A 14,287-nucleotide genomic window follows, 5' to 3' on the forward strand; every position below is an offset into this window, starting at 1 on the left:
GTAAAGATTACAGCCTTGGAAACCCTATGGGGCAGTTCTACTCTGTCCTGTAGGGTCACTGTGAGTCAGAATCGACCTGAAGGTAACAGGTTTGGGCAAAGGGTAATGCCAAGAAGATCGTTATCTGTTTGCTGATTTACAAAAACAAACAGCCAGCTATGCAAATGGGCTACTGCTTGGCGGCAGTCTGGGTGGCTCCATTTTCCCAATGAAAAACTGGGCTGTGCAATTGGAAAAGATTCCAGACTTGAAGTACAGTCTTTGGGGATATCATTTAGACACTACAAGATTTTAATTTCTAGGGTATTCTGATCATTTTTGGAGCAAAAACAGGCTATGGGAAATTCTAACTGTCCTAGAAATTTCAAGTATATAATTAGTCACCTCTAACAGAAATAAAAGGTGAATTTCTTAAAGGGTCAGCACCCCAGAAGCCACCCCATCAAATGAACTTAATAATTGTTCTGGAGTTTGTCACTGTCTTGTATACAAATAAAACACTTTTCAAGAAAAGAATTCAGCTACTCTTTGGAAAAGAATGGAAATTACTGACATTACGAAGTAAGCATAGCAAAAAAGCCTCTGAAAACGGTCCCTTCACCTCTGTTCTGAGATCATCACCTATAAAAAGTGTTGTACCGAGGAACGGACCCTGGTGATACAATGCTTAAGTGCTCAGCTACTAACTGAAAGGTTGGCAATTCAAACCCACTCAGCAGCTCTGCAGGAGAAAGACCTGGCTATCTGCTCCCATAAAGATTACAGCCAAGAAAATCCTATGGGGCGGTTCTACTCTGTCATATGGGGTCACTATGAGTCAAAAGCGACTCAACGGCATTTAACAACAACTGAGAATTCTCATGCTATGCAGAAGCTGCATCCCTAGTTGAAGGTAAGTCTGAGGTCACCTCACACAACTCCAAAATGTCCTTCCCATCATTGAAGACATGTTCAACTGCAGAGTCAGACACAAAGCCACTTCTTCAAGACCCAAACCACCATCAGGGAGCTCTGGATTTAAGATTATTCCATCTTGCCCCAACCCCTGGGGAAGCTGCCCTAACCAAATTGTTTTAGAATCAGATCTTCCGCTCATTCACTCAAGGTCTCTCTTTCACGAGGGCCTCCTGGAGAAATTTCCTTTAGACATCAACAAGAGAAAGAGCTCTACTTCTTTTAATCAACTGGAATTCCTTTTTTTTGGAAAATATGAGCTCTTTTAAAGGACTATGTTTCCCTTTTTACTTTGCTAGGAAGCTCAGAGCCATATTAGAAGTTTGACAAGTCTGAGACCGTAACGGTATACACTTATGCATAGAAGCTTTCCTAAGACCGCTCACTATTCTACCTTCACTTTCCTTTTACGCTGACTTACTCATTTACATCTTATTTCATGGTTACGTACTCTTATTCATCTGTTGCAAATCTCCTGGAAGAGGACGAAGCATAAAAAAAAAAATCAATTAATCTAAAGATCTGTTCCAGAAAGAAAGAACAGTATGAATATGTCATTCACAGGAGCCCTGTCATCTATACCCCAAAATTCTCACGATCATGGCATAAATACTAGTTCTGTCATTCTCTGTAACATCAGAGGCGTCCCCCTCCAAACCCCAATCCACAACATAATCAGCGTCTCCAGAGGCCGCCCATAAATCTGAGAGGTGGGCTCAGGGACAATGAAATGGGTGCTCTACTCCTCCTTGCCCCACTTCATTAGCCTCTCTCTCTCTCCAACCCATCATCCAGAAGACACTCCATTCTCTTTTGCAAAACTGAAGGAATCCTCTCTCCAGTACAATTCAGGTTCCAGAGCTGCCCAGGTAGGAAACAGCCACAGCTGAAACAATTCTCAAGGCCCATCCCTGACTCGCTTTAGCCACTAGGCTAGGGAGTCCCCAAAGCACACAGACCGCGCCTTACTCAAGTGTTTGGTTGAAAAGTTGGCACCTGTCAGAAGTTAGGCAGAGTCAAAAATTAAACGTGGTTATCCCTTTCATTATTATAAGAACATAACATTTTATGGCTATAACATCTAATTTGTCACTATGCAACATTTTTTCTTGGGCCCTCAATTCTTCAATATCTTTCCTGGGCATGTTGGAATATCCTCACCACCCACCTGCCAACTGAAAAATTTGTTTACTACTTTGTCAATTGGAAGGATACCCTTTCAATTTACTCACACATTCTGAAGAGTTTGCCAACATGCCTGGGCTATGTTAGGCTTGAGGGCAGCCACTGCTGGCTCAATATAACTAGCAATAGGGGGAATTCTGAGACTCAGGCAGCAGGTCTCAATTGGGGAAGATTTTGTCCTGGAGAGGACGTTTGGTAATGTAGAGACGTTACTAAGTCACGATTTGGCAGGTGTTACTGGCATTTAGGGGGTAGAGGCCAGAGATGCCACTAAACATCATCTAACGCACACGACGGCATCCCACAACAAAGAATTATCTGATGCCAAATGTCTATAGTGCTGGGGTTAAGAAAGCCTGGACTCAGGTCAGCCTGCATGGTGGGAGACCAATCCCGGTACCTACAGTGCTCAGGAACCTGCCATTCAGCACCCGATTCTGGTACCACCTACTCAAATGGTTTCACGTTCCACTAAGAAAATGCACATAGACATGTCTGGGTCGCACAGAGAAAAGGGATGCTGAACTCATGAACACTTTGATCTGAGCACTTGTAACAATTTGAGCCTTGTCAACTGTCTACACGTTGACAGTCACTTAGAGAATTGTGTGAACATATTGGAAACGAAGTTGCTTAGGCGAAAAAAATAACCATTAAAAGCAACTAGCGTTTTCTAAGACTTCTTTTTATGAGTTTAAAAGCAATCTTGCTGGGTGACTACTGAACAGGTAAAAGGTGGGTAGGGCCAGGTTTAAATCCTGGTCCTCTTCAGGAACTAGCAAATTGACCTTAAACCCATTACAGCATTGCACTAGCCCTCAATGGGGTTAGAGGGTCCCATAACCACTGATGACACAGACACAAGGTGGAATTCTAAGCCAAATTAAGAAACTGCAAACTGATATAGTAACTTACCATCCTGCTTGGGAGATGGCTCTTTGGGTTCCTTCTTATTTTTTCGACCCTCCCGCCCAGAATGGTCTTCTCCTAAATCTATGACAAGTTCGCTCTCTGAATCGGAGTCCAGGCCCAAATGCACTGTTGGGGAATCCGTCTCATCTTTTCCCTTGAGTTTATCCTTCGTGGGGTGAGGTGAAGGTTTTGCTTTTTCTGGAAAATCCTTCTCAGGCTCAGGACTTGTCTTTTCCTTGGCTGCTGCTGGGTCCGCCTTTTCGCTGGTTGGTGATGTGCTTTTCAGCTCCTCCTTCAACTCCACTGGGTTTGTCACTTTGGGCTTTTTTTTGACAGCAGATGGCTCTTTGTCCATCTGACTCCCCTCTTTGTCTTCTGCATCTTCTGGCTCATTCTTGGACTTCTGATCATCATCACTGACATATTCACTATCGCTACTATCTGACTTCTCGGAATCCTCTGAATCGCTGTGCTCTACGGCCGTATAAACATCTTCTGAGATTTCATTTATGCCTAAATTCAAAGAGAAAACCCAGCATGTGGCGTACTCACAAAATAAAAAGCAGGACCCAAAACGCAAACATTTTCCACGCCAAATGCCGGAATAAAAAACATTTCATATCACATCACACTGGCCTGGTGAGGTTAGCATGAACTGAAGCTGCAACTGAGTACAGCTGATGAATGAACTTGTATTTGGAGAAGATTTCAGTTATTAACATTCAGATAAGACATGGAAACTGGCAACATTAAATTTACACAGCACTAAATCTTTGCAATGTTGGTAATAATTCTGATACAGAAAATGGAAGGGCTAGAAGGGAGCACCAGAGATGAGCCGTTAAAACCGATCCATTTTACAGATTAGAAAATGGAGACCCTGAGAAATTAGTTGTCCTAAGACACAAAGAAAACCCAGACAGAGGCAAGACCAGAACCCTGGGCTCCTGCCCCCTACCCAGTGCTCTCCCCACTTGCTCCCAATGTGGTGAAGTTACTTTACTCACGTGTCTAGGGCTTAAAGAACTAAGGCAAAGCCTTAAAGCAGAGTTTGCAAAGTCAACCCACAAGCCGCATCTGGCCAGCAGACATGTTTTATTTGGGAAGCAGTGGTTTGGTCCACAGAGTATTTTTTTGTTTTGCTTTTTAATTTTGAATTTAATTCAAAAATCCATTTTAAATTTTGCCCGCATTCACAAATCAGGACAATTCACACAGGAATCAAGACGGTGTGCTTCTCTTCAAAGAGCAGATCTGGCCACATGGGTCACATTCCTGCAAGCCAAGAGCTGGCGGAAGCCGAGAAGCTGCTGCCCCCTGTAGGAAGGCACGTACTCTGCAGGTGAGTCGGATGCCCAGCCCTCCCTCCTACTCCCTGCAGGTAACTGCCATTGCATCTGCACTGCTCTTCCACTTAGAGTGGAGTCAAGAGGCAAGGCTCTGTCTCTACCAAAACGGGAAACTACAAGAGGCAGGTGTTTCACACCCCCCACATACATACAAATGGGTCAAAGCATATTTCTAACAATAGGTCCATTTAACCCATTTATGTTTCCTATTCCCAGTAATGTGTCAAGAGTCACCAGGCTATAGGTAAATAATACTGTATCCTAAAATTTTGAGAGCAGGAAGATCCAATCCACTCTTCGTACAGTCTTTGTTCCAGAGAAGTCACCACCACATGGCCTAGGAGCGGGGGTCACTGCCCAGACCCGGATTCACTGAAGAGACAACTCGCAAAAGGGCAAGAGCCATGAGTAGCCCAGCTGCACTGGAGACCAGCCAAATTATCAGTCAATTGTATCTGCCTCTGCCAGGGCCCAAAGGTACGAAAAATCAAAATATAAAAATCTGGTATAATATCTGGGTCCTAAGGCTTATGCTACCGGTACCTAAGGGTCAGACACAATAAAGACAAGTATGACCACACATGTGCTAGGAAAGCATGAAGTTCAAAACCCCAGCTCCTCTTTTTTAATAAGCTATATGGCCCTAAATGAGTGACCTACCTCTCTGAGTCTCAGTGTCTCCATCTGCAAAATGGGATGGATGGAACAATATACACACAGTGCTTAGCATAGAGCAGGGTGCACTGGAACCACTCAGTAACTGGTAATATTAAAATTCTTATTAACAACAATAAATCAAGGAGTTAGCCAGCTGCATGAAATGACCCAAGAGGGGTATTTCAACAACCTGACAAATTTCATCCAGGCCACTCAATGCTCTCACTAAACAGGACATCCAACAAGGAAGGAGCTCCTCTGTACAACCCCAAGTGACCCCTAACTACAGCTCCTTTCTCACTGGAAGGTCCAGAACACCTGCAGACCTACAGTAAACACCACCTCAGAATGGCTCTATCTCCTGAGGCCCAGCTGTTCCCCACATCTTAATAAATACTCCCTATCTCTTTTTTTTTTATCTCTTTAATTATTCAACAAATATTCCAGAGCATCTGCTATGTGCACAACACCTAGTACCCTGAAGAAGGCAAATCCTTATACAACAAAGTCCTTGTCCTCAAAGAGCTTCCAGTCTAGATTGGGATGGATACCCCCAGCCAAAGGGACCACTGATGCTTCTGAACAATAGGTACCACAGGAGGCAGGCAGGTGGGAAAAGCAGTCAGGGCAGACTTCCTGGAGGGGCAAGGCCTGAGCTCAGCCTGAAGGAGGGGCAGGATTCAGGTAGGCAGTGTGAACGCAGGCAGCACAGGGAAGAGAAGGGAGCAACAGGTACAGATGCAGGAAGGCCTGCCAGGTGGGACTGGCCCAGTCTGGAGGGGCAGGGTTTCGTGTTGGGTCCTCGTGGGACACACATACACATACTGATGTTCAGACACTGATGCGTGCAGAGAGGGAGAAGAGAGGCAAACTAGGGAGGCTCTTTACGCTTTGAAGCCTTCTTACCACCTGCACCTCTAGTTCTCAGACTGCTTCTACTAACAAACTCTGATGAATTCAAAGGGCCTTTCTGAATAACTAGCTAGAAAACCTGAAACAGTTTGCCACGAGTGGAAATATGTTTTAATTGAACAAACATGACAAGGTTAAGGAAGATGCTATGAGCAGCCAGGATCCAATCCTTATTTCATCCCAGTAGTATTCCTACAAAGAACAACAACATTAAAAGCAAGCAAACCAAAAGACATACCTAATTGTGCTTTGCAACTCTCTATCGTCTTGTCGAGATTGAGCTGGAACCTGCTGCGAATCTGTCGTTTGGGGGAGATGAGCGGGACGGGGGTGGACTGCTGCTGGACTGACTCGCTCAGCTCCTTCAAATCCATCTCGGCTTTGCTGCGGTCTGGAAGACATCATGCCACCCTTGTAAGACCAGGCACTCAGGGGATTCACAAATAACTGTCATCATTCAGCTTCCTCCTCGTCAAGCCAGAGCCAAACATGTACTTTAGGACACAGTGATTAAAAGTTTCTTGTCATCTGTCTGTCCCAGCAATATCATCTGTTCAACATGGGGTGACTTGAATAAATAAACTTATTTGGCAGATTGACTCAGTCTACCCAACAATCATCTGGGTTGCTTTCGATACTTAAAGTGTACAATCTCAGCCAGAAGGCTCCACGTGTCAACCTCAGCATCATCAGTGATCCCGGAAACCCGAAGGTTTCTGTGACATGTCTGTTATGGATTGAATTGTGCCCCCAAGAATATGTGTTGTAAATCCTCATCTCTATGCCTGTGCTTATAATCCCATCTGGGAAAGGGTTGTCTTTGTTACATTAATGAGGCAGGATTAGTATAGGGTCTATCTTGAGTTAATATCTTTTGAGATACAAAAGGATTAAGCAAGTGAGCAAAAACTGACTGGGCAGAGACGTGCCAATCCACACGAAGGTCTTTCAGGAACAGAAGCTCAGAAGAGACAAGGACCTTTCACCAGAGTCAACAGAAGAGAGAAAGACTTCCCCTAGAACCATCACCCTGAATTTGGACTCCCAGCCTCTAAACTCTGAGAAAATAGATTTATTTGTTTGTGAAAACTGTCCACTTGTGGTATTTCTGTTAGACCAGCACTACCATGTTTTTACTGTAACGGTGTGCATGTTACACTTTTTTTGCAGTGGGGAGCCAACCATGCAACCCCCTCATGCATTTTTCTAGGCGTGCTATGCGTATTGTATGTGTGCATGAGCATTATCTATGTGAGCACATTATTTGTGAAAATACAGTAGCTAACTAAGATAGTGTTCAATCTCAGTATTGGAAGATAAAGTCACATCGAGCCTGGCCAAAGTGTGCCTTTAACTCCAGGCCCAGATAGAGAGGGCTTGTTTGTACCCGAGAGACGATGAGCCCTTTGGTGAGATGGGTTAATTTTATACAGCCACAGTTTTGTAACTCCCACCAAATGACTAGGTTGGGCTATGCAAATGAGGTGCTTGTGGAACACCAAGGGGATTGGACAGCTTGCTAATAATGTAAATAAGGTACACAGCACCCTTGTGGGGGTGGGACCATGCAAAAAGGTATATGGAACATTTATGAGGGGATTGGCCAGTTCTGCCATCCCACTAGGCTTAAAGGGAGAGAGAGAGAAAGAGAGGGGCTGTAACACGGAAGACAGCGAGAGATGGCAGCACAAGATAGCAGGAATCGGGAGATGGGCACAGCTGTGGTGGGGCTTGCTGGCCCATGGAGCTTAGAGGTATTAATACTTCCCTGAGAAGGCACCTAACAGGGCCTGGCAGTAGGATAGGCCCAGCAGGCCCCAGTGGCAGAAGACCCCCAGCGGGGCCAAGGGACAGGGCAGAAAGCTGTCCTGAACGAGGAATTACATCCTTAGTTGCTGTTCCTGTTCCTTCCAAGTTATCCCAAACCCGAGTTGTACCCTGTTACTTCCCTAATAAACCACTTAACCAAGTATGGTTCATGAGTTCTGTGAGTCACTGCACAAATTTCAGAACCCAAAAACGGGAGGGGAAGTCCTGCGAGGAGGGGGATCAGTTGATATTGAGACAACAGAGTGGTACAGCAGCTTGGAAAAGTTAGACATTTGGGACATCTTTAACCTCGGCTTCAGAGGAGCCAGCTTTGTGCTGATCCTTTTAAAAGAAATTATTCATTTAGCCCCTCACTGGTAAGAGGGATAGCAGCTCACCATTCACTTTGCAGGCTTCATTTTTCATTCTTAAATTAACCTAGTCTTGGGGCTCAGATTAGAAGGGGATGGGAAAACATCAGGGAGGCAAACCTTCCAGGCTGCTATACTTCCCTTTGGCTGATAGCATCTATTTGAGGAAAAGTGAGTAGAATTAGACCTTACTATTAAACCTGGGTCCGATGTAGGTCATCTCACCCTGGACCAAGAATCCAAGTTCACCATGATATCCAAGCAAAGGCCTCTGAATGATAATTTAGCCTCAAGGTCCTACCCCTACCATCCTGCTGAGGGCTCTTTGTACATCCAATGGACCAGATTGCAAAAGGGGCGATGAGTTTGCATTTCCTGGATTCCCCTCCCAAATCCTCTGCTGCCTCCTCTAAAACCCATTGCCCTTGAGTTGTTTCTGGCTTACAACAACCGTACAGGACAGAGTAGAACTGCCCCATAGGGTTTCCGAGGCTGTAAATCTTTATGGAAGCAGACTGCCACATCTTTCTCACGCAGAGTGGCTGATGGGGTTGAACCCCCAATCTTTCTGTGACCCACTGCGCCACCAGGGCTCTTCCTACCTCCTTTAATCCACCAAACCAACACCCACTGCAGTCAAGTTGATTCCGACTCATAGTGACCACATAGGACAGAGCAGAACTGTCCCACAGGATTTCCAAGGCTGTAATCCTTATGGGCGCAGACTGCCATATCTTTCTCCTGCAGAGAGGCTGCTGGATTTAAACCACCGACCTCTTGGTTACCAGCTGAGTGCTTTAACCACTGCACCACCAGGGCTCTTCTTGCCTCCTCTTAAAAAAAAAAAACCCAAACCCATTGTCATCAAGTCAACTCTGGCCCATAGATCAGAGTAGAATTGCCGACCTTTTGATTAGCACCTGAGCTGTTAATCACTGTGCCACCAGGGTTCGAAGTAGGGAATAATGTTGCCCACTTCCCAAGATGCCCTAGTGGTCACTTGGTCTCCTTTTGGGAAACGACGTTTTCCCCAGTGGGGGTAGTGTTGGTGGGTCTAGGTATCCGGACACCAGCCCTTTCCCGGCCAAAGGGCAGACACGTGACACTTGACAAGCATCCTGGGGACTCTGCCCTGTTGTCCTGGGGAAACATGGACAAGTGCCCTCCCCCAGAACTCCCAGGTTCTCAAGCCTTCCCATCAACATCAGGTGTCCCTAAAATTAAGGTGATTGCAAAGGCACAGAAAGTGATGAGACTTTCCAGGTAAGGAATACCATCTTTCACCTTGCCTTCCACCCTCTGGTGTGACCCAAAGCAGAGAACGTGCGGCACCTGTCCTAACCAGCCAATCCCAGAAGAGAGGTCAGAAAGCATGTGGCATCCTGACCAGTGGACAAAGAGGAGAAGCCATCCCTAAGCCTGTTCCCATCAGCTGGGAACTGGTTCCCCCCAGCCTTCCTGTTTATCTCCCTGCGACCCTACCCCAAACACCCACCTCCTTTCATTATACTGTTACAGAGGCCACAGGACATAGTCCAAGAGCTAGACTGGAAGAGCCATCCAAAGCCTTCACTCGTCCCCCCGTCTTTTGGATTTGCTTTGTTTTTAAACATACTCCCACACACCTCCTCTTCACCCTGTAAGGGCACATTCTCTTCCATTATGCAGCCATAGATCAGTTCCTTTAAAGTGACTAGAAGCAGGCCCCTAAAGCCCCACCCAACCCAGTCACACGTGACCAGCAGCGAAATTGCTCCAACTTAATCTAACAACACCCCCGGCCAAGGTAAGGCTAGGAAGGACCCTTCCCACAGAAAGATTCCAGAACTGAGTGCTCAAAGCAAGCAGATGCACTCATCCTTTCAATTCAGGAAAAGGACCCCCCCAAAAAAACACACATTCGTGTGTTGATCAGACTCTGGAGAGGTCAGAGGACAGGACTGCTGATCTTCACAAAGATGGCAGCGTGAATGCACGCCCACCTCTTAGAGGGAGAAGAATGTACGTTCAAATTCACTGGAGAAAGGCCACAATAAGAGGGAGAAAACCCTAGAGAGGCAATTCCCCCAGCTACTGCAGGACATGACCACCCACCCACCTGTCCCCCTGCTCCGTTCGTAACGCAGCCTGCTTCTGCAAAGTGGTATGACGGAAGGGACTGTCTCTTTATTGAATTTTGTGGTTAAGACATTCACATAAATTTTGAGAAATTCAAACTTACATTCAGTTGCCTTGAAGGAAGTGGCAATTTTAAACATGTGAATGAAATTGATCTTTTTCACTGGATTGACCCAAATGATTCCAAGCATAAAAAAGCAGACAGATCCATCTTATGTTGTCTACGAAAAGAAGAATCTGGCCAGTCATGGCCAAGGTTAACAAAAGAAAGAGCAAAGCTTCGTTGGCTTGGCATGGACTTCAGCAACTGGAAAGACCCGCGAAGATGATTCACACAAAGACATGTCTAAGTCTAACCGTATCTCTGAGATGGTGAACGACAAGGGTGGTGATGAGGATGCAGGTTTACCAGAAACAGATGGAGCAGATGATGACTCACAAGACAGTGATGATGAAAATATCCCAGATCTGGAATACAGAACACGGCCAGCAGCCAGGATTTTGCTAAAGAAAAATAACTTCTCTGCAAGATTTCATCATCAGAATTCCTGAGTTGATAGCTTTAAAAAGGCATATGCTGTATTTGCCTTCTTTATCCCATTTCTCAACCCGTTTCTTTTTTAAAAGGTTTCACTAAGGCCTGATAAAAGTACCACTGTATTGGAGCAATTTTAAGTCAGCTAAGGCACGGACATTGCCCAGACTTCCACGAAGCTGCAGAAGTCTCAGGCAATTAACACAGCAGTTGTAATAAACATTTCACCAGACCCTCCTTTACTTTATAACACAGACACTGACATGATCGGAAGTTCTCAGCTTCGGGAAAGATAACTAAATTTTAGATTTTAGAACCTGGGCTCACAGTGACTGAAACAAATTGGCCAACGCCTTAAACTGGTAGCCTGCTGGTCCTCTGACTGTTCTACTAAAATTTATTTTTCAAGAAATTTACTTCACTTTATTGTAATCACTTCTCAGGGTTCCGAATGTTATCTTAGCTAAAGCCAGTGAATGTCCTAATTGAGATGGTTTTTGAAGCCTGTACGTCTGGTGTTGTTTGACTCCAAGCTTTTACATCTCTTAGCACGGAGGAGAGAGACCGTACGTCGTTGCCTGAGAGTCTGCACATTTAGACCAAATTTGTATTTGCACTGTCTGTATGGCAAATCAGTGAAACATGTTAATACTTTATTGGATTTATTATTATTATTATTTGATTCAGCTTTTACCAGGGCTGAAAGCCTCAATGTGTGTATGACAGTGGGGATTTTTTTAATATCTATATTCTTTCTAATAAACCATTAGAAGACTTCAAAAAAAAAAATTACTGTAGAAAGAACTACAAAATCTATACCCACCTCTGAATGCAAGCAACTCTAAGCACCTTACAAAGAGTGTAAACAGTGATAAAACAGCAAGGGGAAAAGAAGAAGAAGGACCAGGGAAGCATACAAAGAAAAGAGAAAGACCAGGCTGAAGAGCAGGCCGAAGATGTAGGATGTAAAGACTTACACAGCTGAGCTGCAAGCATAACGTCAAAAGGGAAAGGATATGAGGCCTGTCTTGTAATTTCCGCTTTCTGAAATGAGGATGCATCCCAGATTCTAGAAGAAAAAGGCACTTTTCAAGCGTGAAATTGGAAAAGAAGTATCTCACACTCTCCGTAAGGGGAGGCTGCCAAGGGATATGTTCATCAATGCCCTCACCAACATATGATTACTATTTTCTACACAGCAGCTAGTGAAAAATTCAACCTACTAGACCACGTGTTCACAAACTTTTTCTGTAGACCACAAGGGCTCTGCTGCAAAGGCAGTCAGAAGGGATATGTCAACGAACGGGTGTGGCTGTGTTCCGATAAAACTATTTACAAAAACAGGTGAGGTACCATATATTTGGCCCACAGGATATAGCTGACAGCCCCGTAACTGGTCCGGTGATTTCTAACCTTGCTACACACTGAAGTCATCTGTACCAAACCAAATCCATTGCCATCAAGTCGATTCCTACTCATAGTGACTCTATAGGAGTTAGAGCTGCTCCATAGGGTTTTCAAGGCTGTAATCTTTACAGAAGCAGACTGCCATATCTTTCTCCTGCTGAGTAGCTGGTGAGTTAGAACCACCAACCTTTCTGTTAGCAGTCAAGCACTTAACCACTAAGCCAACCAGGTACCCGGAACTCACCTGTAGAGCCTTAAGAAATACCGATGCCTGGGCTCCATCCCCAGAGATTCTAACTGGCCTCAGGAGAGGCTTGGCCATCAGGCCTTTTAAAGTCTCCTCAAGTGATTCTAAAATTTAGCAGCTGAGGTTGAGAACCTCTATACATTAAATCAATCTTCTACGTAAGTTCAGGCAGCCCTGGGTTACAAACAAGATCCTTCCTAAGTGTGTCTTTAAGAATTTGTAGGTAAGTCGGAAGAGGTACAGATGGTTCTTATTTACCCTGACTTTCGTGCAAGAAAAGGCTTGAAGCCTTTTCAATGATTTAAAAGCTGCATGTGCAGCAAATGAAGTGATTGTGACAAAGAATTTGTTTTGAGTCGGGGTTGGTTCCATACTTTCAAAGCTAGGGCAAATTTACGTAACATTTCAGAGCACCTACAAGCTGTTAAGGATCTTCGAAACCTGAAGACTTACTGTTAAGAAAAAGCCTCATCATTTCCCTACACTGCTGGGTATCTGTGTTAAAACGGCATTACTCTTCTAAACCTTGGTGTTCATAACAAAGACATACCTCTTGCCAAAACAACCTAGACATGTGTGTGTCTCTGTCTGTACGTCTAAGCAAGTACAGCCATTTCACTGCAGCCTAAGAAGACTGAACTCTGTGACATGCATTATTAAGAGAATGAAAAGAGGGTAAAGCATCTCACTTTACACAATAAGATTTCTCTGGTCACTAAGACTCCGTTAGGTTTATTCTAACAAGAAACCAACAAAAGGCGGTGGGCTGTGACCAGGTCCCTGGGAGCAGACCTTCAGGAGTTCCGTCAAATACAAGTCTCTTCCTCAAACTTGCAGCTGCATTTTGACTTTCCTCTGTGAGGAGAAAAGGGCTTCACATTCTCATAGGAGCTTATCAGGACTTCTTCCACTCTTGCCCTTCTATAACGGGAGTATCTTCAGAATCCACATTTGCTGCCAACATTTTGAACTTTTCAGCTGATAGGAAGACAGCTTAAGCTATAAATGGAAACTGGGGATAAAAAATACCCACGCTAGAGAAAAAAGCACGATCTTACATTTCTGGAGGGAGCATAAATCAGAACCACCTCTTTAGAGGGCAATCTGGCACTCTCTCTCAGAAGGTCAACGGCATGTGGCTTCTGACCCAGCAATTCCACTTGGAGGAATTTATCCTACGGCTACACTCCCACGCGTGCAAAATGGTCTGTGTACAAAGCCACTTCACTGCAGCTATGTTTTCAATGGCAAGTAATGGAAAACAACCTAGAGTCAATAAATAAGGGGCCAGGATAACTAAGTTACGGCTCACCTTTAAATGGAGTACACAGCAGCTGCTAAAAGAAAACAGGGGTAGGTATCTTTGTGATATGGAAAGGCAGCCTGTTGACCGAAAAATAAGGATAAAACACACTTGCATTAGTGCAGGGAGAAAAGAAGGAAGTGGAATACAGATGCATATATATATGCGTCTCAGGAGTTTCTCTACATCAGCACTACTGTACATTTGGGGTCAGGTAATTCTCTGCTGTGGGGGGCTGTTCAATGCATTGGAGGATATTTAAGCAGCGTCCCTGGCCTCCACCCACAGATGCCAGTGGCACCCACATACCAGGCATGACATTAAAAATGTCTCTAGATATTGCCAAATGTCCCCCCAGAGGGCAAAATCCCCAGGGTTGAGAACCACTGGTATTTATCTCAAAGATCTCTCCAAGAAGAGTAAAAAGGAACAGTGTTCAACTCTGGGGAGGAGGTATACGGACAGAGGATCAGCGGTTGTGTTATATCCTCTGTGCTTTGGAATATATGATATACTTTCATTATCTAC

General features: G+C 44.7%; 1 protein-coding gene and 1 pseudogene across 27 annotated transcripts in view; one reads left to right on the forward strand and one right to left on the reverse strand.

Moving 5' to 3' along the window:
• Window positions 1-14,287, reverse strand: part of ZMYND8 (zinc finger MYND-type containing 8) — a 145,917-nt gene that overhangs the window by 23,997 nt on the left and 107,633 nt on the right. For 26 of the 27 annotated variants that reach the window (XM_023550330.2, XM_023550328.2, XM_023550329.2 and 23 more), the window contains 2 exons: window positions 6,208-6,360; window positions 3,055-3,564 (listed from right to left, as the gene is read on the reverse strand). In XM_023550330.2, the coding sequence (XP_023406098.2) occupies window positions 3,055-3,564; window positions 6,208-6,360 (663 nt within the window). The remainder of the gene's footprint in view (window positions 1-3,054; window positions 3,565-6,207; window positions 6,361-14,287) is intronic. The other variant, XM_064276163.1, reaches the window with a different exon arrangement.
• Window positions 7,367-10,948, forward strand: LOC104846057 (prostaglandin E synthase 3-like; annotated as a pseudogene).

The sequence above is a fragment of the Loxodonta africana genome, chromosome 24 (genome assembly GCF_030014295.1).
Source record: "Loxodonta africana isolate mLoxAfr1 chromosome 24, mLoxAfr1.hap2, whole genome shotgun sequence".
NCBI classification, from domain to species: domain Eukaryota; kingdom Metazoa; phylum Chordata; class Mammalia; order Proboscidea; family Elephantidae; genus Loxodonta; species Loxodonta africana.